This window comes from Canis lupus, chromosome 34, assembly GCF_048164855.1.
Source record: "Canis lupus baileyi chromosome 34, mCanLup2.hap1, whole genome shotgun sequence".
Classification (NCBI taxonomy): domain Eukaryota; kingdom Metazoa; phylum Chordata; class Mammalia; order Carnivora; family Canidae; genus Canis; species Canis lupus.
In genome coordinates, this window is record NC_132871.1 from 17,731,425 (window position 1) to 17,759,213 (window position 27,789).

A 27,789-nucleotide genomic window follows, 5' to 3' on the forward strand; every position below is an offset into this window, starting at 1 on the left:
CTTTTGGCATGGCCTGTACATGTCGTCTCTGTGAGAGAAAGGCTCTACCATGTTGGTCATCTCTTACACTTCATCAGTGCGGTATTAATAGCTACTTTGCCAGCTGCTTTACATGCACATCTCATTTAATACTCCTATGGAGCCAGTGAGGAAATTGGAGCCCAAAGATTAAAAAAAATTGCCAGGGTCAGATTCAGTTTCCCTCTCTTTGAAGTCCACACTCTTACCCATGACTGCACCACAGCTTGGCGTGGTTTACTCCTTGTCCCAGGAGACCCCTCCCAGGTAAGCCAAAAGCATGTTCCCTGCATCACTGTCAAAAGGCTTTATTTGGCATTTATTGCTGCTGCTAATTGAACCGTTTAGTTTCATTCCATTACTTTTTCTCCCATTGAAGGTTGCTAACAAAGAGCAATCTTGATTACCATGATTATTCAAGTACACAAGGAAATGAATGACGATGACTCCTCTCTTTTCTGTGCGAATGCTCCATAGCGCAACATTATGTTTTCAGGTGCCTTCCACACTAGGAGAAATGAATGATGCTTACATAGTAAAGTTTAACAGAGTTTAATTTTGTGAATGAAAATTATTTTTTAAACATGTATATATCTTTATACGTATAAATACATATATAAAGATATATATGATACATATATCTAGATGAAAGCAAAAAAAAAAAACGGGTTAAAGAAACTCAACTTGTCCTGCATCCTAACATCAAGGTATCAAGGTGAGTGAGAGCTTGGATGGTATCTGTGAAGTTGTGAACACAGTCTCATATTTTTTTTAAAGGTCGATTCTAGGAAATGGCTTCCTTTGCTCTTAAGCCTGGATATTTATATATCACAGATTGCTATGAAAGCCATTGAGAAACAGAGAGAGAGAGGAGTGCTGGCTTGCTATGGATCACTTGGAGAGAAAATTAGGGATGGATTAGAAGCTTTTCTTATTTTGTAGAAGACATATGCCTGCCTGGCATTGGGTTTGGACATGGAGGGACAGAGGAGACCTGCAAACAAGCCTCTGTGGTCTTGCAGGGAAGTAAAGGAAGCCAAAGGAGAAACCTTCTCTCTGAGGAAGGGGACAGGCTAGGAGAATCTTAGCATAGGGTGGGAGGAAGCCCCCCCACCCTGCCCCCCGTCATGACTTATCTGTACTCTGCAAGGCTGCTGACCAGCAAATTGAGAGTTAAGTGTATATGGAAAGACTCTGAACACACCCAAGGTACCTGAAAAAATTGTTTTTTACTTGATGTAAAGTAAAGATAGATGTTTGGCTTACCAAGGTGCTTTAGGTACCACTTAGGACTGGTGAGAGGATTGAGATTTTGCCCGACCAGGGTAACAGCAGTGCCTCACGAGGACTGGTGTGTTGCCTTCCAGGGTGCCTGGGATCATTGCTCATCTGTTAGACTGATGACGTGTTCTCTCCTAAACAAATACTGCCGGATGGAAAGGAACAGAGAAAAGCACCAATCATCCCACATGTCGTACTGCTGTGTTTGATTTCCTTCTGATGATAGGGCAGTTGGTGATCATAGCAGGTGATACTGCTTGCCCAGGGTATGTCTCTGCTCCTCCTGACCCTGCTGGTCTCTGTGGATTTCTTTTTTCTTCTCTTTCTTTCTTTTCTTTTCTTTTCTTTTTTTTTTTTTTGCATATTTTTTAAGTTCCTCCAAGATCTGGTCCCAGTCTGCTTTTTCAAGTAATCTTTCATTACACCTCTTCAGCACTATTTCCTGAAAATAAATGGTGAGTCCCACCTTTTTTGCCTTTGTAGGCCCTCTGGCCACTCTTTAGCATGCTAAGAATCTCTCTTTTCTTCTTCTGATATATGTCCTGTGTCTCTCTCAAGGTTCAAACCCAATGCCTATCCCAAATCCTGATTTCATGCTGTTCTTAGGGAAATCACCTATCACTGGATAATGCATCTGTTTGAGCATAAGCTTATTTGCTCTAGTAGCTTTTAAGTTCCTTGAGAATAGGCTGGCCCCTGGTTACTCTTGAGTAACGTTTAGTATGGCTCTTGCTACTTGATGGGGGCCAGTCCGTGTTCATGGAGTGGCTGCATGACCAACAGTGTTTTGACTGTGCTGCTGTTTTCTCTATGTCCGACAGAGGCTTTCCCATCTCCCTTTTAGATCTTTTGGATTCTACTTTTATTTATTTTACTATTTCACTTTTTTCCTTTGAAAAGCCCCTTCCGTGATCTTGCCTTTGCTTTCTGTGCCTGGAATTACCTTTGGGGAGACATGACATCTTTTTGAGTTTGCCTCTCAGCCCTTCCAGCCTAACATTTAGGAATTCCCGTCACAGTAGTCATGTTCTGCAGGTGCCCAGCCCTCGATCTGGTGAGCCCACCTTGGTTGAGCATTGGCCGTGACCTGGGAGAGTAGAGGATTTCCCACCCCTGCCCTTACCTTGGTCCGTGGGGTGTGTCTGTACCCCACAATCACTATCCTTGGTGGTCAGACTTTGTCCAGTCTGCTTCCTGGAGATGATGATACGTGCAGACACTGTGAAAGTGAACTTTCCCTGGGCATTCTTCTGGGAATTTCCTCTGCTTTTGTGGCTGTGTAAAGGTTACCTGCTTTGGACAGGCTGTTGGACCCTGTGAATGGTGTGAAGTCCTGTGGGACTTCACTGAGTGACAGCAGCAGTGCCCCATGTCCTGAAGAGAGAGGCTTTGTAGGGCAGAGCACAGGGTGAGTCCGTGGCCCCTTCTTCCAACTCATGTGGTCTGTTGCTGTTTAAATCTTTTCTTTGTCAGGATTCCCATCAGCAATATTCACACAAGTAATTTCCATTTATTGCCTCCTTAATGATGACACGGTATTAGAAGATGTTTATGTGATCCCTATATATCCTAGTATTTTTGAAGTAGAATGTAAGTGATTTGCTGCTGGTAAGCTGCATCTGTCTAAATCATGATGCTAAATCATAGACTTGACTTTGAAATTAATAGTGATACTTTTTTTTTCTTTTAAGAACACATTGGTTTTCAGGACTGGCTTTGGCCTAAATCTGGACCTATACCTGATTCTTCTGTGGCAATGAAAATTGATAGGGAAATTGGACAAGGTAGCTCTATAATGGAATGCATTCCCTGTGTGACATCAGGAATTCCAGGCACCCTATTGTGGATATTCTTGGGAGAGTAGGATGCTTTTGAAGATACTGGTAGGGCTGCATTGAAACACATGATCACCTCTTTGGGTTTGGGGAGTTTGTTCAGATTCATCAGGAAATGCCTTGTGGCAACATAGCCCTCGCAGGCCTGAGAGAAGTCTGTTTGACCTGTCATGGCACACCTGCTGCTGCTAAGAACTCAGGGCTGGAGCTGACGTTAGCCCAGCCAGCTCCCCCTAAGTGTCTAGGCTGAGTTTTTAGAGACCTTTGTCTCCAGACATTGTTGGGGAAAGCATCCTGGAACTGAGAAGGGGTGAGTATGCAGCTATTCACCAAGCTGGTGAGTGCCTGGTGCAGACGTGTTGAGACCACCTTGGTTGATCAAAGTCCTCTCCTGATCACGAGATCACCCATGGATAAGAGGTATCATGGTGGAATCAGCTTCGTCTTTAGAAGTTTGAAAGCTTATGGATAATTTCTTCTTTTCAAGGTGGCTTCTAACAAAGTTTTGTAAAGTTTGCTCAAGCTAAGCATGGCGTCTTGCTTCTTCATTAGATGACTCATCTCCCTCAAGAAAGACATTTAGCCCTTTCTCCTGGACTACCCCCAACCTAGGAATTTCTTGCAGGAGTTCCAAAGACCTTTAAACAGCCAAACACAACTTTTACTTTGGTGTGTAGGCACACTTCTGTTTCTGTCAAAATAAATTAGGCCATTAAGTCATAAAATTAGGAAAATATTGTGTGACTTGTGTTTATTATTTAACAAGTAGAATCAATAGCTGGCTTCAAAAAGACAAAACAAAAACAAAAATCCAAACCAGTCCCAGGTCGGCTGAGAGAACATCACTTTACTCTGCCAGCAGTGAGGATGTACCTTCATTCTTCCCCATCTGTCTTTCTTTGGTCACCTTGCTCTTTTCTGCCTCTGCCCTGTGGCTTGGGAGGGCAGGTGAAAGCCTAGAGGAAAGTGCCGGGTGTTCTTTCTACGTCTCCGTTCCTTCTACATCTCTGAGGTGTATTTCCTGTCTTTCCTTCATGTTACAAAGTTTCTCCTTACTTGGCTTTTATCAAGTCTATGAATGACTCCCTTTGTGGAGTTTATTGGAATGCCCTGTGGGAGGGATGCTATGCAAAAAAATAATTGTATTGCATAACTGCTCAGTCCTCAGAGATGCCAGATCTCACTTGGCGCTGGAACAGACCCTCCTCTCCAGCAGGTCCTATGAGGGCAGGGCGCAGTGCAGCTGAGAGGTGGCTCTGTCCTCCACCCTGGTATCACGGGGATGACCTTTATCCCAGCTCTGGGAAAAGGCTTATTTTATTTTTCTAAAATGTTTGTGTTTCCTTAGCCTAGAAGAGGATGTTTCTGTGTGTGTGTGTGTGTGTGTGTGTGTGTGTTCCGTGTATGATTCTTTCCAGCTGGCGTTCTTCACAAATGTCACGTTTGTCTCTTGTGTCACCTTGAGGCAACTGACATTCGTGACTAATTATTAAGAAAGGGCAGCCTTTTCATTTATTTTGATGAAAACAAAATCCCAGAGAAGTCTCTTAGATACAGTGTAATTGAGCAGGTGACATGTTGATGTTTGGGGTTTGGTAAACATCCAGAAAGCACAGAGTTTTTGGCATGGTAGTTGACGGAGCCAGAAGCTCCAAGGTGAACTTCATGGACTTGTTACAACACTGTGTGTATCCTCTGAACTAATTCCAGGCCTTTCAACTTAATACCAAACAGCCAGGCCAGGTGGTCACCAGGCTTAGGGAAGGGTCATCTTGGAGCAAGGAATCAGGCAATGAACTTCTGTCTTTTTCCTGTAAAAATCAAATTAAATCCACCTCAGTCTGGAGGGCGTTGCAATGGAAGAAGGGGTCATCGCACTCTTTCATCTGTTGGGTGGTGGCAGTGGTGATGAGTGGGCGATGCATATAAAATAGCTCTAGAGCTTAAATTTCTTTCAGAATAGGGTTTTATTTTGGTGTAGGCCGTTGCATACCATGCTGATTCTTCATTGTGAAATCTTCATTAATTGGCATATTATGTATGATCAAGTACAAAAGACCAAGCAAGCTGAAAACATGTGAATCATGGTACATTCTTAGAACTTCAAAACAGTGATAAAGCACGGTGTGTGCTGACGTGAAGAGAGCTCCAAGAGATTTATCAGAGGGTAAGAAATGAAGAAGCAAGGTGGATACCATTTCTTTGGGAAAGGAAGAAAGGCAGCCAACCAAGACGGTGTTCGGGCCCCCGGTGTAGAGGGTTTCAGCAAGCCTGCTTTGCAGTTCCCGGCACCCTGTCATCGACAGGCCAGGCTAGGGCCCCTTGCAAACTGATGCTGTGTTGCATTCGCTTTGCCATCCGCCTTACTCAGTCCTTGTCCCCTTTTCAACCTTTTTGATTGTGTACGTTATCCTTTCAGTTGTATATATGTTCTTGTAAAACACATTGTGGTGCCTCTTTTTTTTTTTTTCCCGGAGGTGAAATTCATATGGCATAAAATTAATCCTTTTAAAGTGAACAATTCAGTTGCATTTAGTGTATTGACAATGTTACATAACCATTCCATTTAGTTCCAAAACTTCAGTGATTCCAGAATGAAGCCCTAGACCTGTTCAGCGGTCACTCTTTGTTTTCTTCTCTGCCTCTGGCAACCACTAGCCTGCTTTCAATGTCTTTTTGGGGGGGCGGGGTACAGTATACTTTATTGATGGTACATGACAATGTAGGGCTCCCCAAGCCCCTTCCCTTCTTCAGGGGGTCTGGGATGTAAACTGGTGGTCAGGAGATTCTCAGTGTGTTAGTGGATTAAGTCAGGGCAGGGACTCCCCAGCAGCTGAGGGGCTCTCTCTTCCTCTTGTTCTCACTGGGGCTGGTGGTCCAGGAGGCTCTTACTCCTTGGAGGCCATGTGGACCATGAGGTCCACCACCTGGTTGGTGTAGCCGAATTCATTGTCATATCAGGAAATGAGCTTGATGAAGTGGTCATTGAGGCAATGCCAGCCCCGGTGTCAAAGGTGGAAGAGTGGGTGTCACTGTTGAAGTCGCAGGAGACAACCTGGTTCCCAGTGTAGCCCAGGATGCTCTTGAGGGGGCCCTCCTATATCTGCTTCACTACTTTCTTGATGTCGTCATACTTGGCAGCTTTCTCCAGGCGGCAGGTCAGATTCACAACTGACACGTTGGGGGTGGGGACACGGAAGGCCATGCCAGTGAGCTCCCGTTGAACTCAGGGATGACCTTGCCCACAGCCTTGGCGGCACCAGTGGAAGCAGGGAGGATGTTCTGGGCAGCCCCTCGGCTGTCACGCTGCAGCTTCCCGGAGGGGCCGTCCATGGTCCTCTGGGTGGCAGTGATGGTGTGGACAGTGGTCATGAGACCCTCCACGACGCTGAAGTGGTTATGGATGACTTTGGCCAGAGGAGCCAAGCAGTTGGTGGTGCAGGAGGCATTGCTGTCAATCTTGAGGGAGTTGTCCTACTTCTCGTGGTTCATGCCCATCACAAACGTGGGGGGCATCAGCAGAAGGAGCAGAGATGATGACCCTCTTGGCCCCATGCTTCACGTGAGCCCCAGCCTTCTCCATGGTGCTGAAGACCCCAGTGGACTCCACGACACACTCAGCACCAGCATCACCCCATTTGATGGTGGCGGGATCTCACTCCTGGAAGATGGAGATGGACTTCCCATGGATGACAAGTCTCCCGTTCTCAGCCTTGACCATGCCGTGGGATTTGCCACGGGTGGAATCCTACTAGACATGTACACCATGGAGTTGTGGAGGTGAGGTCAGTGAAGGGGTCATTGATGGTGACAGTATCCACTTTGCCAGAGTTAAAAGCAGCCCTGGTGACCAGGCGGCCGATGCGGCCAAATCCATTCGCTGGGACCTTCGCCATCGTGTCTTGGGCCACGGCGGGCACTACACCGGAGGAGGCGGCTGTCTGTCCAACGGGGAGCAGCAGGGAGCCTGCTTTCAATTTCTAAGGATTTCCCTATTCTGGGCATTTCATATAAGTGGAAGTATACGATATGTGACCTTTGGTGTGCATGCATGTATTTTTCAGCGAAATACAGACATCTGTTAGTGGACCTTATGCATGTTTGTTTTTTGCATCTTTTGCATGTATTGACTGCCGCAGTATGAGGGGACCCTATCACCACCCTCATTTTGCAGATGGGGCCCGAGACTCAGGGAGGCTGATTTGCCTTAGGTTGCACAGCTTCTGAGTGGCAGGTGGGATGTGAATGTGGGTAGACTGGCTCCAGAATCCGTGTTGACCATTACTGGCCGTGGCCTCTCGGATCTCTGTATGGTTCCAGAGCCTGCTCTTTGACAAGCAGCAGTATGCTATTGCCCCACGTTTGACAAAAAGTGGTTGTGAAATACTTGTATGCACCATAATTGAATTATTTCCACATTGTTGGATTTTTAGATTGTTTCTATATTTTTTCTGGTCATGAATCGAGAGTAAGATTAAGGACCAAAGAAAAGTATAAAATAATATGTATTTGTTGAAGAAATATGACCCAGTAAAGAAAATAATCCAAGGAGCATGTATAATTTCTCTCCTAGATAAGTACTACAAGCATTTTGAACATTTTTCAATCTTTTTTATGTATTTTTTTTAATAGGGGAAAAGAAAGCTCTTTAGGAGCAAGAATGATACTGTAAATGAGGTTTTGTCATAGAAAATTTACAATATACTGAGGACATCTTTTTATTTAGTTAATAATAGTGAATTTTTGCAAAGTTCGTAAAATGTGGCAGGGGCTATTTTAAGTGTTTTATTCCACTTCACAGGAATCATGTAAGGTGTGTGGATATTGTAGCAAATGAGGGTATTTATGTCTGTTTTAAACATACATGAGTGGTTTTGTGCTCTAGTTCATACTATTTTTTAAAATTTAGAACTATGTTCTTATGATTAATCTATTTAGCTTGATGTGTTTACCTAGACATATGTTCCCCTATTGGTTTTTAAATTTTTTCCTCCATCTCTGAGTCCCCACCCACAGCAGCGCAGAGAATATCCCTATACATGCTGTCATAGATCTATGAGAGAACTTGCTGGAATATATCCAAGAACAGGATACAAGGAGTATGGAAACCTATATATACTTAGGACTGAATATTGAATATTCTTTTCCTGAATAGCCATGTTAGAGTCTACACAATTTTGCTATATGTCCTCTGGTTTCAAAAATATGTGCATAAAATGCCTAGAGAAAGGACCAGAAGGATATACACATAAAAACCAGCAATACTAGGAACAAGGGAATTAGGAGGGAGATAAACCTTATCAGTTGTTATTTGATACAGGTTTTTTTTTTTTTTTAAAGATTGATTGATTGATTGATTGATTGATTTTTAGCAATCTCTACAGCCAGTGTGGGGCTTGAACTCACAACCCTGAGATGAAGAGTTGCATGCTCTTCCGACTGAGCCAGCCAGGCGCCCCAGTGATTTGATATAAGGAGAATGTCTTCATGTGTAACTTGTCATTATAATTTACTGTTTAAAAATACGGCCTGAAAACATGACCTTTAGCTAAAATTTACTATTTTATGCTATGAACACTTTTGGAATTGTCAGTGTGGGGTTAAGATTAGTCCTGGCACATCGAATGAGTTCTTTTGCAGCTTGGTGCTTTTAGAAGCATGCTCTAAACAGCTTTCCTAGTGAGAGCTGTACGCCTTCCTCAGACATTTAACCCAGGTCCCCTCCATCTCAGGGTGGCTCAGGGAGGGCACAGGGTCAGGAGAGTTGGGTTGGGCAGGTTCCTTGTGGAGGGGTGGTTCCGGAGTGGTGGGCCAGAGTAGAAGACTTCTTTCTGAAGGGCTTAGTGATTGAAAATCAAGGTTGGGAGGAAGGTGGGTGCTGTTTTCTGGCAGGTGAGGTCGGGAGGAGACATTCTCAGGAAAAGTAAGTTTGAGTAACTACCTTGTATAAACACTTAACTGAATATATGTGTTTGCTGTGTTTACTAGGCGCAAGGTATTAAGATAATCTTTGCCTTACAAGCTGCTTCTCTCTGTAAAATGAAGGTGTGTGTGGTCTTTGAGTCAAGCCTCTCAAGCTTCCTTCTTTTCACTTCTTGTGAAGTGAGAGACCACCAAAGGTTCTGGATGACAGAAGAGATACTTTTTTTTTTAAAGGTACCATTTCTGTTCCTCTTGCATGTTAGTTTCAACTGGGTTGCCTCGTCCTTTCAATAAGCCCAAATGAATAATGATCAGCAAGTCACTTTTTTTAAAAAAAGGTTTTGTGTATTTATTAATGAGAGACACACAGAGGCAGAGAAATAGGGAGATGGAGAAGCAGGCTCCCTGTGGGAAGCCTGATGTGGGACTCGATCCCAGGACCCTGGGATCATGACCTGAGCCGAAGGCAGAGGCTCAACCACTGAGCCACCCAGGTGCCCCAGTAAGTCACTTTTTAAGTAACTGTGACAGAGCGGGGCTATTATCTTCAAGGAGCCCTCCCACCTCAGACCCTGTCACCTTGACCCACACCCCGACAACAGGTACAGCTTGTTTTATGAAGGAATCAGCTGGTCTGTGTCTGAATTTTCCTTTCAGGACCAGGGATAAGAGCATTTACATGAATGCCCTGTGCTGAAAGAGGTGTTAGCACACAGCTACGGTGAAGGTTTCCTCCGATGAGCTACTTGGAGCCAGAAGACAGGGAGTTGATGATGCTTTATGAAGTAGACCTATGTTTACTACTTACACTTAGGTAAAATTAAAAAAAGAATACGTTGGAAGGCATATGAAGGTATAAGGTTGTAACTTTATGACAGGAATGTTTCCTACCCTCAAATATTACTCAGAAGTCACTGGTTTTGGGGGTGAAAGGCACAAAGCATGGCTGAGAACACAGAACTTCCGGCTTTTCTGGTGTTCTCAAGGTTGGTGAGCTTTGGAAACTCTAGAACAGCAGTGACGCTTATGAGCAGGTGCACATGGGTGGTAAGTCTTTGGTGGATGTGCTAACCAATAAATAATTAATATTACTTCCTCTTGACTCATTTGGTTGAAATGAAGGATAGTCTGTCTCATTGCAGTATATACTTCTGTTGAGCAGGGAAGTTGAGCAATCCTGCCCTGGTCAGTGATACTCTTAAAATGAAACAGGTGGGGTGGGAGAGAAAACAGTCATGCTTTGCCTTTTGGGTGAATTTTTTTTTTTATCGTCTTGGCTGATAGTTACTGGTCCCTTTTGTCCTAGCTTATTGAAGGTACAAGGTTTTTGAGTTGAGTTGAGAGGAACTGAAGTTTCCATTTCTTCAGTGGGATTGCATGGCCCCTGGGAAGATGGGCTGATTAGGTATCTTTCCTTTTTAAACGATACAATGCCCACTTGTGACTGAAATTTTGTTGAGTGTATTTTTGCCTTATTTCAGAGAAAGGCAGATGGAATAATAATCAAATTGCATATCGTTTTGTGTAGATTGTCCTTCAGATAAAAAGAAAACCTTCCCTGCTTTTCTCAGAGAAAGCAAAAAGGAGGCTAAAGATTTTTCTGAGTGTGGATTTTAGATCCATTTTTCAAAGAGTGACAGTTTGCTTAACTAGTAGATAAACCTCCAGGCTTGTGTGTGTGGCTTGCTGTTTCTGTGTAGCTTGTATGCTCTGGGAGCTGGTAATGAAATTTGCAGTACGTCTAAGCTAGACATTGGTGTGGAACCACAACGTGTATTTCCTTTCATAGCAGTTCTCTTGGCCTTCATGTGTGGGCCCTTTTCAAGAAGGGGTGGGAAAAAATGGTGGGAAGTGACCTTTGAAGTGAACTTCTGATATTTGCATTACAATTCTGTGGGTTTAAGCTTTTAATTTTTACAATTGTGGGTGGTATTTGTGAAGAGTATCAGTTTCTAGTATGTTCTGAGTAGTGGTGATCTAATCCTTGCAAAAATATCGGCACATTTATATGCCTCTTTTATCCGCTTTGATGTCTTTAGAATTGTCATGCCCTTGCAGCATCGGTGGGAATTGAGATTTTTTTCAATTATGTTAGTATGTTATAGCAAGTGAAATGGTATGTATCTAAGTAGACACTGAGCTTCACGATTGAGCCTTTTTTCCCCCCAAATAAACGTGTTTCCTGTGATCTCTCAAGAATTTCCATCATTCTTTTTAAAGTCTAACTTATTAAAATTCATTTGACTTTGCTTAAGATTTTCATCACCGTCAATAAAAATTTATTAAACTGCCTCTGCAATTTCTTCACCCAGGCCTGGGGATGCAAAGGAGAGGAGCAGATTTTTAGAGGTTAACCAAAATAGAAGGTATGTAGGCTGTAGGCTTCTCTGGATTCAGGTGGAAAAAGGTGGAGAATTTGATTTCAGGTGGATTTTTGGTGCCCTTTGATGTCCCGAAGCTTGTTTTCTCAGGCGAGGCTGGGCTATGGTGTAGTAACCTATGGTGCGGTAACAAACAGGCCCCAAATCACAACCGAGGTGCACTTCTGAGAATCTGGGAGATGCCCCATGTCAGCTCTCCTTCCTGCAGCAGCTTAGTGTTCCCTAGGCCGTTGTGGGCCGTGGTCTGATTGCTGACGGAGCGCAGGAGCTGCTGGAGCTTTCCCCCACCTCTGTGATTGGCAGTCACTCAGCACTGCTCCCATTTCACGGCCCAGGCCTCCACCGGCCCTGTCTATTGCAAGGCAAAACAGTGCTTTTGTGCAGAGGAAGGAGATAGAGATGGTGGGTCTGTCACACGTGTGTGATTGCACATTGGTACTGTCAGGAAAGGCAGAAAGGTTCTGTTGTTGATTTTCATGCCGTGTTGACATCAGTTTCTGAAAGTGCACTTGGTCGATTGGTCATTTTAGGGTGATGTGATCTTGTAGGTTAGGACATCCTTAAATGTCGATGACAGGTTGTCTTGGCCAGAGCCTAGGTGGTGAGGTGTAAAAAATGCATATTAATACTGTTTTTTAAATCTCAGGATTAGGAGACTGTACTCATGCATATTAGACATGATGAGGACACTGGCTTTCTATGATCTTTTTTCCAAGAGTGTTCATTACTTGACACTGATATTAGAATGTGTGACCCTACTTCTGCTACTATACCCAGGACATCCACAGAGAAGGGACCTACTGGCTCAGACCAGGAGCCAGGTGTGAGTGTTTACTGTTCTGGTTCATCTCTGAGATCTTGCCTATCCCATCCTTATTTTTTCTTCTCAGCCATTCATTCATTCATTCTTTCATTCTTTCTTTTTTCTCTCTTTATCTTTTTAAAGATTTTATTTATTTATTTGAGAGAGAGATAGCAAGAGAGTGGGGGCAGAGAGAAGGAAAAGCAGGCTCTCTGCTGAGCAGGAAGCCCAGCTTGACTCTATCCCAAGACCCCAGAATCATGATCTGAGCCGAAGGTGGATACTTAACAGACTGAGCCACCCACCCAGGGACCCCTCAACAGTTTTTTCTGTTTTCCCTTCATGGTTTTGGGAAGTAGGCAGACCTGGATTTGAAGCCTATACCTGTGACCAGCTGTTTTGGCATTGGACAAGTCACTTTCCAAGTCTCAGTGACCTTATCTGAAACATGTAGCTACATTGCTGCCTCCTGAGATTCTTAGTGTTTAGTCATGTATGCAAAATACTGCAGCACCTGGTGCATTTTAATTGCTCCATAAATGTTCAGTATTATTGACATTTCCCACATTTCAAGGCAATTATTTAAAATAATTCTTTCACAAAGACTTTTTCTTTATTTCACCAAGCAGTGGATACAATTTACAGATCTTTCTCAATTTATGACGGGGTTACATCCCAATAAACCTACCATAAATTGAAAATACTGCAAGCTGAAAATGCACTTAATACACCTAACCTACCAAACACCATAGCTTAGCCTACCCTACCTCAAATGTGTTCAAAATGCACACAATAGCCTATAGTTGGGCAAGATCAAAACAAAGCCTATTTATAACAAAGTGTTAAACATCTCCTGTAATTTACTGAATACTGTACAGTGAAGCACAGAATGGGTGTGAGTGTATTGGTTGTTTCCTCTCATGATGGCTTGGCTGCCAGGAGCTGCAGCTGCCACTGCCCAGCATCATGAGAGAGTATCCTGCTACATAACCCTAGCTCTGGAAAAGATCCAAATTTAGAATTCAAAGTATGGATTCTCCTGAATGCATACTGCTTTTACACCATTGTAATGTTGAAAAATGGTTAAGCAGAACCGTCGTAAGTTGGGGACTGTCTACACTCCCCTGAGCTGCCAAAGCACTTTTGATCTCTGTTGGCATTTGTATTATTTGTGTGTGTGTGTGTGTGTGTGTGTGTGTGTGTGTACATATATGTATGTACTGAGACTCAACATCCCCCAGGACAGTAGGTATTCTTCACTCATTGCTGTGTCTGCTGCCTTGCTTCACTGTGTAATAGGCAAGTAATAGGTGCTTAATTAAGGGTTAAATTGAGTAAAAATGAGATGTAAGAAGAGAGGGCTCTAATGTGTTTATAAAATAGTCCACCTATTTGGGTGAATTCTCCTACATTGGAAACTATAAGTACTCTTGAAATGGTACTCAGTAACTTCCCCAGTTAGGATATATAGATGATTCTCACTGTTTATGTAATTGAGAATTTTTTTTTAAAGATTTATTTATTTATTCATGATAGAGAGAGAGGCAGAGACACAGGCAGAAGGAGAAGCAGGCTCCATGTCAGGAGCCTGGCGCAGGACTCGATCCCGGGACCCCAGGATCGCACTCTGGGCCAAAGGCAGGCGCCAAACCACTGAGCCACCCAGGGATCCCCGTAATTGAAATTTTAATGCAATAACAACAAAGAAAATTAAAGAAATAATGAAAGCAATGCAAATGGCATAAAAGATTACCAGTAGCAGTTCGTGAGTACTAAGAGGAATGCTTAATCCAACCTCGGTCATTTATATAGCCGAGCAGGTGGCTTTCACTTCCTGTGCTCAGCTGCTTGCAAGGCTCACAGCTTTCTGACTGGTTTTGCATATAGGAAGTTGTACCGGGTAAGGTAAAAGGGTATTAAATGAGTCTCTCCGGAAGTTGGAATCTGATAAAGTCAGTGGATTTACTTAGGGTTATGCTCATATTGTGGATGCCAATTCATGTTAATGGAGTTGGTGTTTCCATTCCCTTGGAACGGCATCATGAGAAGCTTGGAGATGTGTGTGAATTCTCTCTTCCCTCCATACCCACCTTGGATTGATCACTGTCTTTGAACGTTGGATCCTCAAATATATCCTTGAGAAAACTCTTGTTTTTTTGATTCCTTTATTCTCTTGTAGAACTGAGTGGAATGTGAGGTGTCTGTTCCATAGATCTGTAACACTGTAAAATGTTAAAGAATGCAGAGAGACTTCAGTATGTGAGACAAGTACTCTCGTTTTAGAGTTAGGGGTCATGTGGTTTGTTCAGAGTCGGCCCAGCAGCAAGTCTTGATCTCATTTCTGCTACAACACTTAACTCATCAGGAAGTGTGCCCTGGACAAAGAAACATGGGTAGATGTGCCAGCTGTGGACTTTTCTGGAGACTGAAGGAGGCCCTCATGAGAACATTGCTGTCAGGGAGTGCGCTTTGCGTTGGTGGTAAACCAGATGGATGTTATAGGGCAGGTAGGATTTATTCGAATTGGGAGCTTTGACTTGAAAATGTGCTTGAAAGGAACTGAGTGCTAAAACCCATTTCCCTGTTGTCTTCATTGTCAAGAGCAGGATTGTCTTCTGCTGAGTTGCTTTTCCAAAATCTGCTACTGTGGGAAGTGAACCTGTATATACAAAAAAAAACCCCACTGTAACAAAACTTACCATCTATATAATTCTCAATAGTAAGTAATTTAAATTTGGCTTTAGAGATGTTGTTTTTTTTAAACTTTAATATTACCAAGTAATTCCTTTAATTGTAACATGATACATGCTCATTGAAGAAAAATTGGAAAATGTAGGAAGAGCACAAGAAGCAAAGAAAAGTCACCCATAATTCCATCTCCAAAAGAGAAAATAGTATTTTGGTGTTTGCTATATATTCACAAAAGTGGTATTATATTGTACATGATGTTTTATAATCTGTTATTTCTATTAAATATATTATTGATTTTCCCCGTCATTACATATTCTTCCAAGATAAATGCTGCAGGTTTATGTAAGAATAGCTTTCAAGGGATGCCTGGGTGGTGGTGTCAGCTGGGCATCTGACTCTTGGTGTCAGTTCGGGTTGTGATCTCAGGGTCATGGGACTGAGCCCCAGGTAGGGCTGGCTCCATGCTCAGCGTGGGAGTCTGTTTAAGACCCTCTCTTTCTCTGCCCCTACTCCTGGCACATACATGCATGCTGTCTGTTTCTCTCTCTCTTAGAAATACATATATCTTAAAAATTGCTTTCAGTATTTTCTTATGAAAAATTTTCAAACATGCAGCAAAGTTAGAAAAATTTACAGTGAATACTCACAAATCCATCACCTATAATCCACCATTAATGCTTTACCATACTTGCTTTATCACTCTTCCATCTGTCCACCTCCTCTGTCCACCCATCAATCCATATTAGTGCTTTTTCCATGCATTTCAAAGTAAACTTCCGTGTAGCATATTGCTTAATTATGTTTGGTTTACACCATTATTCAAAGAATTTGTATTTCCTGAGCACACACAAAGGAAAGCCTAGAAAACTTGCCAAAGAAATTTGTTGGATGTAGTGAGAAAGGACATCCAGGGATTTAAATTTTGCCTTGGAGCAAAGCATGTATGCATCATTAGCATCTGAAGTGGCAAATAAAGAACCAGGAAGAATGATCTCCTTCTCTCTCAACTGCTTTTATGTCTAATCAGATTTAAGTATGGGGACTAGCATTTCTCTCTTGTTGACCTGAACGCTCTTGTGCTTGGTGAATAGTGAATGGTGGAGTGACCCTGCTGGTAGGAGAAGCACTGCTGGCCTCCAGGTGGTGGTGGACTCCCAGACGCCCAGCTGCCCTCTAGACCCAGGATCCTGCTTTCCATGCATCTTCCACCTCGGATTCCCTGGGTGGGAGATTGGGTCGCACTCGTTTCTGCTCTGGATAGATTTCCTGTCGGTTTACCTGGCCTTCCTATTTGAGTGACAGATTCTTTCTTTCGTTTTGGTGATGGTGGTGAAATGTTGAGGGGCCAGCATGGGACAACCTTGGCAGGCACAGACCACACCTCTCGTTGGCATGTTTTCAGCGCCCACTTATAAAGTTGCCTTAAGCTGTATGCCCCACGGTGCAAGGCCTGGTGTGGTGACCTTGGCTTTCTGTAGGGTTCTGTTGTAGCACCTTGTGTACTTGCCGATTGACAAGTCGCCTGTCCCTGTTAGACCTCCTGGAATTCCTGTAGTTGTTCGGCTGTGCAAGCACGCGGTGCCTTTCACAAGCATTTCAAGAACACACATTGATTCTCCGAATCTTATAACCTTTTCTTTGGTTTCAAGTGGCTGTGGGCCTCGAAGAGAGAGAAGGCTCTGTGTTCTCCCTTCTTTTTCTCTTCCCATGTTTCACATTCCAGAGTGTTCAGTCTCGGTGTCACGTCAACACCATTTAAAACGATAAGAGGCCTCAGCTCTGACATTGGTGACGGCTGTGACATGTCCTTTCTCGTAAACCCAACCTCGACTAGAAGGCCGTCCTAGGAACTGAGGTCTGTGGAGCCCTGGTTTTACATAACTGGGCCCCGTAAGACAAAGTGATTCCTCTTCCGTTCTTTTATCTCCATTTCTTCCTTTTTGTTGTTTTCCTGAAAGAGGGCAGTGGATCATCCGGTTTCTGGGTAATCTGGGTTCCTCGATTTTTCCCTCAGTTTCACTTGTCAATGACTGGGTTGGCCACGACCTTGATACTTGGAAAGGACATCTGGTTTCTTCCCCACCTCACTTGGCTTTCTTCCCTCTTGTAGGCAGAAACCTTCTGACTCTTTAGAGCTATGGTTGTCAAATGAGGGAGATTTTGGCCTTCTCTTCCTGTATCCTCTGGGATGTTCAATGTCCAAAGTTTGAAAAACCCTGCCCTAGATAGATAGATTCTTTTTTTTTTTTTTTTTGATAGATTCTTTTTTTAAATCTTCCCATCCATGGCATTATCTGACCTTCATGCCATTATTATAATGTTCTCCATCAGAAAGTTCATTGCTCATCTAACTTGTCCCTTATGCTTCACTTAGTTGCTCTGAAGTGGAGATGAAAGTGTGTACTCACCATCTTCTGCATATGTTCTTATTCTCCCAGCCTAATCTCAGCTGTTAAAATTGTCTTATGGCCTCGTTTCTCTCTTTTTAATCTCTCCAGATGTTTTCTTTTTTAATCTTTTTTTTAAAATTTTTTTTATTTATTTATGATAGTCACAGAGAGAGAGAGAGAGAGAGAGGGGCAGAGACATAGGCAGAGGGAGAAGCAGGCTCCATGCACCGGGAGCCCGATGTGGGATTCGATCCCGGGTCTCCAGGATCGCGCCCTGGGCCAAAGGCAGGCGCCAAACCGCTGCGCCACCCAGGGATCCCTCTCCAGATGTTTTCCAAAATTTTTTATGAGTCTGTTAAATTGTAGTAACCCGATTCAGAGAGAACGTTCTAGCAGTTTGGAAGCTGCTGCATATGATGGATGTGGTTATCTTTGGAGTGGAATTTGGGGGGGACGCATCGTGACTGACTATGTAAATGACCAGTAGGAGAACAAGAAAATGGTTAGTTACTTCCCCCGCTTATCAGAGAGAGTCACATGGAAGGAAAACATTTCCACTTCAGAAGAGACCTGGATGCAAATCTTTACTCTGCTACTTAGGGAGTTTGACCCAAGTCTTTGTTTCCTCAGGCAGAAAATGGGAGTGAAATACTTCCTAGGGTTATTCAGAGTAAAAGTGAAGGGGACTATATATGAATGATCATTAGTGTTTGTGAGTCAGTGGAGGGACGTGGTGATTTAATTTACTCTGCCCATGGTCTGTGTTGGAGAAGAGAGTCAGAACTTTGGGAGATCTGCAGAGGTTAGTTTTGAGTTTGTTGGTGGTTTTCAGACTTGATTTTGCAGAAGAGTTCCCGGGGAGCCTGTTGAAGAATGTGGGTCCTCAGGCTGCACCCCCAGAGATTCCATTTGGGAAGTTTGACCAAATCCCAGCATTTTTCTTATTCACAGTAACTCAGCTGGTTCTGATACAGGGGGTTTGCAGGTGGACAGGGCTGGATCCTGGCTGTGTGCTGCTGGGCGAGCACCGAGGAGGGCCCTCTGTCTTCCCGGGAAGCCCTTCTCAGGCTCTTTTCTGTTCTCTGGGGCCATTGGTAGAGGGTAATCTGTTAGAGCTCTTTGAAGCAGGACAAAACTGTTCTTTGTTCTTGCTTTAATGGCAACTAGAAATATCTTTTTATTGGATGGTCTCCTTGAAGATTGTTTTGATTCAGTCCTAAGTCTTTTGGGAACCAATTCAGGAACCCAGGCTGGGAAAATCTCTTTGTTCATTGGCTGCTAGACTTGTGATCTGGGGGGGTGAGAGGGGCAGGTTGGAGGATAGGTGGTGTATATTCTCAATGAGGGTTTTAGGCAGCTTTGGGGAAAAAGAAGTGTAAGGTGGATGGGTTTTCTCCCACCTTCAAACTGCATTCCTTTAGGAACGAGATAGAATCGACCAGATTCGGTCCACTTGCAAATTATTCTGGTTTCTCTCTTTTTTCACTGAATTGTGCCTGGTAACCTAGAATAGTCCCTGTACTAGTATTTTAAGGAGTCTCTTCCTACAACTCTTTAAAAGGTTGGAGGGTGGGAGGCTGGCTCACTGGTCCCTGAGTGGGCCTGTGGTGACCAGAGCTTGCTAAGTCCTGAAATGAGTGTTTGTAATTTCTTGACAGAAGGACCAAATAAACATCCCTGGTTTGCCCAGGGATACATCTCGGTGCTTCTCCTGGGCTGCGTGTGTCTGCAGAGAAAGCCCTCCGTGCTGGGTGTGCGTCACCCGCGCCTTCCCACTGGGCAGTGTCCTGCTGCCAGCCTGAGGCCTGGCCTCTGCGGGTGGCTGCGAATCCAAAATATTTAAAAAGAAAATCTCGGAAGGAATTTCCGTCATTTACTTAATAAATGAAAGTGTGAGGTAAAAATTAAAAGTCGACTGGGGAGTGTCCTTGGAAAATGTAAACCATGTGAGACGCGCCTTTAAAGTTTTAACTCCTTGTTGGCATCTCTCCTTCCCCCTCGCCGCCAAACCAACTCTTTAAAGTCCTGTCACATGAATTTATTGAGTTTGAAACTGAATGTGAATCTTACATCAAAAGTGTGCAGACCAAAGAGTCAGGTTGTCCTGGGCTGATCTCAGTCCCACGGATAAGATGCTAGTTGGTACGTCCTGGTCTCCTGAGCAGCAGGATGTCATTGTTCTGTCCCATAACGTTGGGTCCTCGAGCCCACAGCAGGTAGACGTTTCTGTGGACTTCATCATCATGAAACCAAGTAGGGAAAATATGATTACTTATAAGCTGGTGCAAAAATAAAAGGTGAATGTGTACTGCTTAAATGGTGATAGAAGATGAGAAAGAAAGACTTTTCTTAAGTGAATGGGGTTTCTTTAATTCCAACTTTATTTATTTTTTATTTATTTTATTTACTCATGAGAGACCCAGAGAGAGGCAGAGACACAGGCAGAGGGAGAAGCACGCCCCCTATGGGGAGCCCGATGTGGGACTCGATCCCAGGACCCCGGGATCACAAGCTGAACTGAAGGCAGATGCTCAACCACTGAGCCACCCAGGCGTCCCTTTAATTCCAATTTTAACTCGTGGTATCCTTTAAATACATTTGTTTCAGGGTTGAGGGTAGATGGTAGTTGGGTATGGTCATGTCCTGTAGATTTAGAGTGTGCTGAGCTCTGAGACCAGTGGCATAGCATTTAATATTTCCATGGATTGTTTTTTTTTTGTTTGTTTGTTTTTGTATTTAACCACTTCTTAAATATTATGCTATAGAATTTTTGATACACAGATTTAAAAAAAGCCAGGGGAGTGTTAACTTTAACGATCAAGAGAGAAACTGAGGTGAATGGAAATAAAACATTATTTCATTGGCCCTTTTTGCTCGTTTTGCTTCTTGCTGGAGAATATGAGGAATCGTAATGCAGGTCAGATACTATCGTGAAACATAATATGACAGCCACATACTCTCACAGCCCAAACGTTTCCAAGACCCTGCTGACAGCTTAATTTTTTCAAGCAATACTGGATATGGCCGGATACCAGCTGTCCAAAGAATTTGGATGTCCTATCGGAGTTTTTGTTCAGTGTACGTCTTGGCAGAAGATGTGAAAGTCTTCCTTGACACGATGTTAAAGTACAGGGAATCGTCATAGAATTCCTTAAAGGGGTGCCTTTTCACCAGTGCCTTTGAAAAATGAAACCGTTTGCAAAACTGAACAACTTCCTTAGTTTTCCCGGATGGAGTTAAGGGGTTCCTGATGGGACCTGTGGATAGCCATCTCCTGTTCTCCTGCACACGTTCCCCTGAAATGATGGGGACTCACAAGTTGAGGACAGTGTGTAAAATACATGGAAAAGGCGACATTCTGGTGTCCAAGGCATTTGAGAATCTTCACAGAGAGGCTGCTGGTGGCTTCCCTTTAAAGCCGAGAGCAAACTTCAGTGGTGTCGGCCTCGTGGCTGCTGCAAGCGTAACCCTTCAAGTGTCAGGGTATCAAGGGATGTATGAAATACCTTCTGAAGCTAAAGCCCCTGAAAGCTCCCCTTGCCCCTCTGCCCCTCTGCTACTTTTAGCGTTGCCTAAAATACAATGCCGAGGTGAAGAATCCGGAGGACAGCTGGGAAAGTGGCAATTGCAGAGCATATGACACTTTGTGGCCATGCCTTGAGGGATTAGGAAGCCTTAAAGGAAAGACACCTTTAGGGTACAGGATGGTATTTTCTCTATGACATTTATTGGTGTTACATATTTATGTGGTTCTAAATTACCCACACGTGTCTAAATACAGTGAACTCTGTCAGCGTAGAACTGTACTTAAAGCATTCAGAGTCGTCTCCTGCAGTGTTTCACCTGTGGACTCTTACTGGATGAAGACTGAGACTTCGGCAGAATCACAGCGCAGAGAAGGTGACGGTCCTCCGAGTCCGTATTCCGTTCACTCAATAAAAAAATCAGTACACGCTCTCTGGTGCAGGTTCAGCCGATTTCCTGTTCTGCTTTGTGACTTATTCTGGTATCCTAGGTAAATAATCCCTGAATGAAATTGATGGATTTCTTTTTACTCACTTGGTTTGGCAAATCATTGACAGATAAATGATTTTATAAGCAATTTAATGAGTGACCAAATATAGTGACTTTAATCAGAGTCTTGAAGCTTTTGCATTTGGCATTGTTTTGGCTTTTATTTGCACCCAAAGGTGGGTTATCCCTTGGAAATTATTATACAAAACCAAGAGAAAGGAGGATTCAGATGTCTAATCTTAGGTTAAAGGCGAGAGTTTATGGCTCAATAACGTGGAGGGGTGTTGTGTTGCAACTGATTCAATTACAAACATGAAAAATGTTTATAGTCTAATTCACAATGCAAACAGCAGAACATGGAGCCATAATTATTGTGACTAAACTATGTGATTGTGTGTGTGTGTGTGTGTGTGTGTATGAGTAAGGATTAGAGTGTATTATGCGGTCATGAAAATAGTTGTGTTTGGGTAATGGGATTTTAAAAAATTTATTCAGAGTACTCTTTGCCATTGCTATTTAGCATGGTTTAATTTTAAGGGGAAAAAAAGCTTTCATTGGCCTGGTTAATTAGTTCTTTTGAGCCTCCAAAAGAAAAAGAGTGGGATGAACAGGAAAAAAAAAAGCCTCCAAAATACCAAATATTTATATTTCTGTTTTTGGTTTTAAAACCTGTTTCTTCTTAGAAGGCAGTGCACACAAACACTCATTTGTAGGGAATGACTGAACACTTCTTTCTTCCCTGAGAACATCTCTCGAATGTGCCGAAGCACCCACCCTGCTCTTGGGGCGCGGGCAGCAGCCTGGTTTCCACGTCTTCTTCCCCTGCATCCTCACCCCTCTGTTCCTGACCTGGGAGATTGGCTGAACAAATACATGGTAGCTCAGGCTTTTTTTAAATTGTCGGCGGGGATTGGGGTGGGGGTTGGGTGAGCAGCACGTGCTCTGGTGGAGGGATACCTCTGGTGCAGTTTTAGAAAGGGTGAAGGTGAAGAAGGAATCAAGCCTATTTATTATAAAATACACTGATGATTATAGTGGAGGCGATCATGCATTTAGTTTTATCACCTAAATGGCCCCCCTCCCCCTCTAGTTAACATCCAGTCAATCAGCAAATCCTGTGGCTCTACCTCCAAATACATCCCTAATCCAGCCACTCTCCTCTCTCCTCTCTTCCGTCACTCTGGCTTTGGCCATCACTAATTTGTGCCTGCCCATCTCTGGCAACTCCCTGGCCAGTCACACTGCATTTGCTCTTGCTTCACAGTATAACCTTATGTCCACAGAGCAGCTGGAACGAGCAGTTTAAAATATATCAGTAGTTCTTGTCAGAATTCTCCAAAGCACTTATTTTGACCAACAGGGCTCGCTCTCTGTCTGCCTGTCTGACTGTCTCTTTCCCCACCTACCCTTTCTGTCAGCAAGCTCCAACCACACTACCTTTGTCTCTCCCTCAAGCTCTCCAAGCTCATTTCTGCCTCAGGCCCTTTGCATATGCTGCATCTTTTCTTAGTATGTTCTACCACACAGATCTTTTGTGGCTCCTTCTCATCAGCCCAGATGTCACCACTTCAGAGAGGCCACCCTGACCATCATAGCTTAAGTTATCTTACCACAAAATGAGAAAATATTTGCTTTATTTTGCCATAACACTTACCACAAAATCAAATTCTTACTCATGATTTTTAAAGATTTTAAAGAATCTATGCCTGATATCCCAATTAAAATTGTAAACTCAAAAAAAATAAAATAAAATAAAATGTAAACTCTTGGAGGGCACGTACTTTTTTGCTCTCTGCCTCCTTCCCAGCACCTTAAGTAGTGCCTGGTACATTCTTAGTGGCTCAATAAAGTCTTTGGAAACAATAAACAAACTTAGAGTCTTAGTCATATGATTGAACTGTAAATTGAAGGGTTATTTTTCAACTTTGAGATGCTATTGTCCTGTGTTGAAGGCATTGTTAACAGTTATTATGCATAGTAGATCATGTGCTTTGGTTCTTCTTCCCACTCCGTCCCCATTAATCTTAGCTATCCATCTTGGTCTCCTGACTGGGATTGGAGTGGCTGAAGAGTAACAAAGTGGAACTGGTCGACACATGAGAAGACTGAATCCGAAACCCGGGCATTTTCAGGATTTTGGTCCATACAGTATAGGAAGTGGGGTAACCGCTGGGAGCCTAGACCTGGGGGCCTGGCCGACAGACAGGTTTTTATTGAATTATGTGCAGGAGGGGTCATCTTGGCAGTGAACACAGTACACCGAGAGTGTAGGTCACTGCCTTCTGGAAGCTTAGAATTGAAGGTAGAAGCATTGGTTAACCGGCAACTGGACAGCGAATACATAAACCTAAACGCCTTTATCATTTGGTCAGTAAATGAAACAGAGGAGATAAAGGAGTTTCTCTCTTAAAAGATTGCTTTAACAAGTACTTGGCAATCAAATCAGCCTAGCTATTTAAAAAAGAAGAAAAAATAATAAAAAATAAAAATAAAATTAAAAAGAAGTAATAAATGAGTGACTCCACGTCACGTTGCAACTCCTCGCAGCCCTCCGTAGAATACACGTCTGCTTCCAGGTAGAGGCGGGGCTCACAGATCTGGGGAGCTAGGCCTCACGCTACGGGAAAGGGGTTTCAGTGAACAAAATTACTATTCGTAATAATTCTTTTTCTTGAAATGCTGTACGAGGTAATCTGTGTATGTTGAATTTCGACACAGTATTGTTGTTATAAAGTTGAATTGTTTAATGTGTGTTGAATAAAAGTGTTTACGGTGATCTGGTGGTCACTTTTGTTTGCTGTGTGTACCCTTAGTTACCTATAATATTTGAGGAATCATGTTTTCTGGATTAATGGAATACATTTCCAGGTAATTGGAGCCCAAGTTAATTTAAGCCATAGTTGCTGGAAATAATTTTGACGTTAAATTACACTCTGTCTCCTGAGGCAGGAAAGCAGAGTTGGCCTCATCTTTCATTTGTAGCCAGTTTCTGAAAATGTACCTGAAAAATCCAATAATAAACATTAAGGGGAAGAGTGTTGAATCTTCATTTTTGAAGAACTAAATGCACATAAAATTACTAAATGTGGTTTCCTGTAGAGGGAGTTGCTGCCTCTGGACTCCTGCAGGCCAGGGAACCCCTTCCCCAGGCTGGTTGGCGCCTCTTATCCCAGGCTCCCCAGGCATCTGCTTTCCATGGCTCAGGCCACCCTCCCCAGTCAGCCATCGGGAACGAGGAGGTGGGTCAAGAGGTTTCTGAACTTTCTACTCCTTTGTTAGGAGGTGGGCACCTGGAACCTCTGTGGGCGACTTGGGTCAGCTCCCTCCCCATCCTCTAGCAATTCAAAGTGTGGTCCATGGACCAGGGAGCCCTGACCCCACACCTACTGAGTCATCATCTGCGTATCCATGTGATACCCTGGTGACCCACTGCACTATCTGCACTTGTTTCCAATTCCTATGTAGTCCTCTAACATTTGGGCCCCAGCCTCAAGGCCACGGGAGGGAGAGTTCTGATGTCTTGCAGGCTCCCCGCTGAGGGCACCGTGAGGTCTGGCAGGTGCTTCCATGAGGGCCCCACGAGGTGGGGCTGGTGGAGGCAGGGATCCACAGCATGCTGCCGCTTCCATCAGGGCCCTAGTGGCGAGGAGGGTCCTTTGTGGTGGCTTCGTCGTCGTCTTTCTGACTCAGCTGTGCTCTGGGCCCATTCAGATCGCCGAGGTGCTGCTTTCCACCGCACTGGACCTTTGTGTTCCTGTAAGTGGCTCTCCCTTGCACCTTGACTTTTCGGCTGTCCTTCCAGCCTGGGGCTTCACCGCCCTGTTACTGGGTGAGAGTGTGTCAAAAGAGAGGGGCAGGAAGACCTCTACCCTTTAGGTTGTCCCTTACCCCTTGTTGTAGAGGTGTTACGTGGGAGAACCTCAGGTTGCCAGGGGGGACCAGATAGGCAGCACTGGGATCGTGAGCAAAGTCAAATCAGGGGGAGATGTGGGGGGGAGGTGGCTGGCATGACCACCAGTGGACATTTCCCCCCTCTGTCCTTGAGCTAGGGGAATTGTTTTAGGGGGATTGTTTTAGTTACCTGCTGCTTCATGGATGTGGTAGCCGAGGATAATTACCAGAGAAGTGGGATCATTTCCCTGCATACTTGAACAAGGGATCATTTCCCTGCATACTTTTCTGGACACCCAGTCATTGTCGTATAAAAATTAGCTGTCAGTGCTGGTCCCCCGGGAGTAGGGTTGGAAGAGGTGGACTTCACGGGAACTAAGAAGTGGGGCTGTGTGGGAGCAGAGGTGATCCCAGGGGAGAAGGATAAAAAAAGCATTTTTTTTTTTAAAGAAACTTCTAGTAGACCTAGTTCTAGTTTTTGCCCAGGTGTCTGGGATAATCATACTGTTGATAATAAAGTCAGAACATAGTTAACCACTTATGTGCCTGGCATGCTCCTTTGTATTGCTGTATTTGTGTGTATTATGTAATATTTACAGCCATCCGGTGAGGTAGCTACAATTGCCATTTCCTTTTTATAATTAAGGAAACCAAGGCATCGAGGTGCAAAGCAACCTGCCCAAGGTCGCATTGCTAGGAGGGCTGTCTGGCCCTAGACCCCCCACTCATAACTACTACGTGGCCAAAAGGAAGTCGAATGGGGCTGGACTGGGGTTGCACGTGCAGAATAAACATTTTGGGAGTGTTAGATATTAAAAGGGGCCATTTTAGGAACTTGTGTTTGAAAATAGAGTGAAGAAAAAAAAAAGAGAAAACAGAGTGAAGGAGAATGAAAAGAGCTAGGCCGGCCCTCGCTAGGTGGAGCTTGGGATAGACAGCAACCTCTTGTTAGAGCTGATGGACATCACGCTCCCTTGGCTCTTTATTAAGTGGTTGTCTCGAGGCACCAGATAAACCTTTCTAGACTGCCTTGTGTTTTGGGCTGTTGCTCGGCAAACCACGTTCCTCCTCTGCCTGCTGCTTCCCTGTTAAACTCTGCTGATGGGGCTGCTAGAGGGCTTCTGGGGGGCTGGAGGAGGCAGAAAGGACATGATTCGCTCCATTTGCTTGCTGTGCTTTTCAGCCTCATTCCAGAAAGGGTCTTTCACTCTGCTAGCAGCCGTTGGTTCCTGTCTCCAGCTCCTTGCTACTCCTGGCACCCCTCAGAGAGTCCATCGCTGGCCATCCTCATGAGGTTGAGTCCCAGCCCCACGTGGGCCCTCACGGAGGGTCCCGAGGTGCCAGCACCTGCTCCTCAAGAGGTCTGCTCCCAGATCTGTGGGTCTCCTTTCTGCCGTTGGGTTCCCATAACCCCAGCTCCTCCCTTTGATTCCCCTGCCCCTGCCCCAGGGGTGGGAGCTGCTCCCACAGTTTCACCCTATTGCTCAACCTTTTCAGCTCTCTGACACCTACTGAACTGCTTCTCTATATCAAATAATACCTGTTGTGGTACCTAGTGTTGTTTTGATTTTCCCAACTAGCCCCTAACTGATAAATCTTCCTGTGTCCTGGCAGGGGAAGGGAGAGGCAAGCTGACACTCAGAGACTGTGGTTTTCAAACTTGAGAGTATAGGGGGAATCACTGGGGAGGCCTGTTAAAACTACACAGTATCGGTGGGGTGCCTGAGTCGTTCAGTTGGGTGATCCGTCCAGTCGGATGAGCATCCGGCTCTTCATTTTGGCTCAGGTCATGATCCTCAGGGTCGTGAGACTGAGCCCCATGTTGGGCTCCGAGCTGAGTGTGGAGCCTGCTTAAGATTCTCTCTCTCTGCCCTTCCCGTCTGCTTGTGCTCATGTGCATTCTCTCTCTCTCTCTCTCTCTAAAAAACCAACAAGCAACCACACATCAGGCCTCCAGTTTTAGTAATTCTGATTCAGTAGGTTGGATATGGGCCCAAGAATCTGTTTTTGAAACAGACACTGTAGGTGTTTCTGATGTAGGTACTCTGTCTCAGAGACTTTGAGAAAATCTACCCCAATCCAGGGCCTTCTCCTGGGGCTGTTTCTTAGGTCTGTGGTTGTTGTCCCGGGGCTTGGAAGCAAACTTATTTTGGTTTTTACAGGAGGGGTGCTTTGGGTATGCTAATGTTGGTTGCACCGAGGCTGTACGTTTCCCCTAGAGGCTGACCAGCCAGCCCTCGTGCAGCCCAGTGAGCTGTGATGCAGTTAATGGGGAGAAAGGTGCTTTCCCCCCAGTCATGCGTCATCCCCTTGTCAGGCTTCCCACATCCGGGTTCCTGTCCATTCGGAGGGATGCCTTTTTCTTAATCATACAGAGGTAATATGCATGTGGCATGAGATGGGATGAATGGGAACGGACCTCGGGGTAGAGACAGGCTCTCCTTCTTGTATCTGCGGCCTTTCCCAGGGTGGCTTAAGGTTGGGGTGGTGAAGAGCGGGAGGCACCATGTTAGAACACCCTGCTAGAACCAGGACACTTGTGTCTTTTGGCCTTCACCAGTGGG

General features: G+C 44.3%; 1 protein-coding gene and 1 long non-coding RNA gene across 11 annotated transcripts in view; one reads left to right on the plus strand and one right to left on the minus strand.

Moving 5' to 3' along the window:
• STK39 (serine/threonine kinase 39) overlaps window positions 1-27,789 on the plus strand; it is a 315,389-nt gene that overhangs the window by 49,304 nt on the left and 238,296 nt on the right. Inside the window, exon 1 of one of the 10 annotated variants that reach the window (XM_072810949.1) lies at window positions 3,150-3,444. The exons of 8 other annotated variants lie outside the window; for them this stretch is intronic. Coding sequence is in view for 1 of the 2 variants with exons in the window: in XM_072810944.1 (XP_072667045.1) it covers window positions 14,629-14,746 (118 nt within the window). In the remaining variant the exon portion in view is untranslated. Of the gene's footprint in view, window positions 1-3,149; window positions 3,445-14,609; window positions 14,747-27,789 lie in introns of those variants that run through there. One more of the 10 variants, XM_072810944.1, reaches the window with a different exon arrangement.
• LOC140624229 (uncharacterized) lies at window positions 311-3,082 on the minus strand. Its single transcript, XR_012023728.1, has 3 exons — window positions 2,423-3,082; window positions 1,285-1,444; window positions 311-526 (listed from the first exon to the last, which is right to left on the minus strand). It is a non-coding gene; the product is annotated as an uncharacterized lncRNA (long non-coding RNA).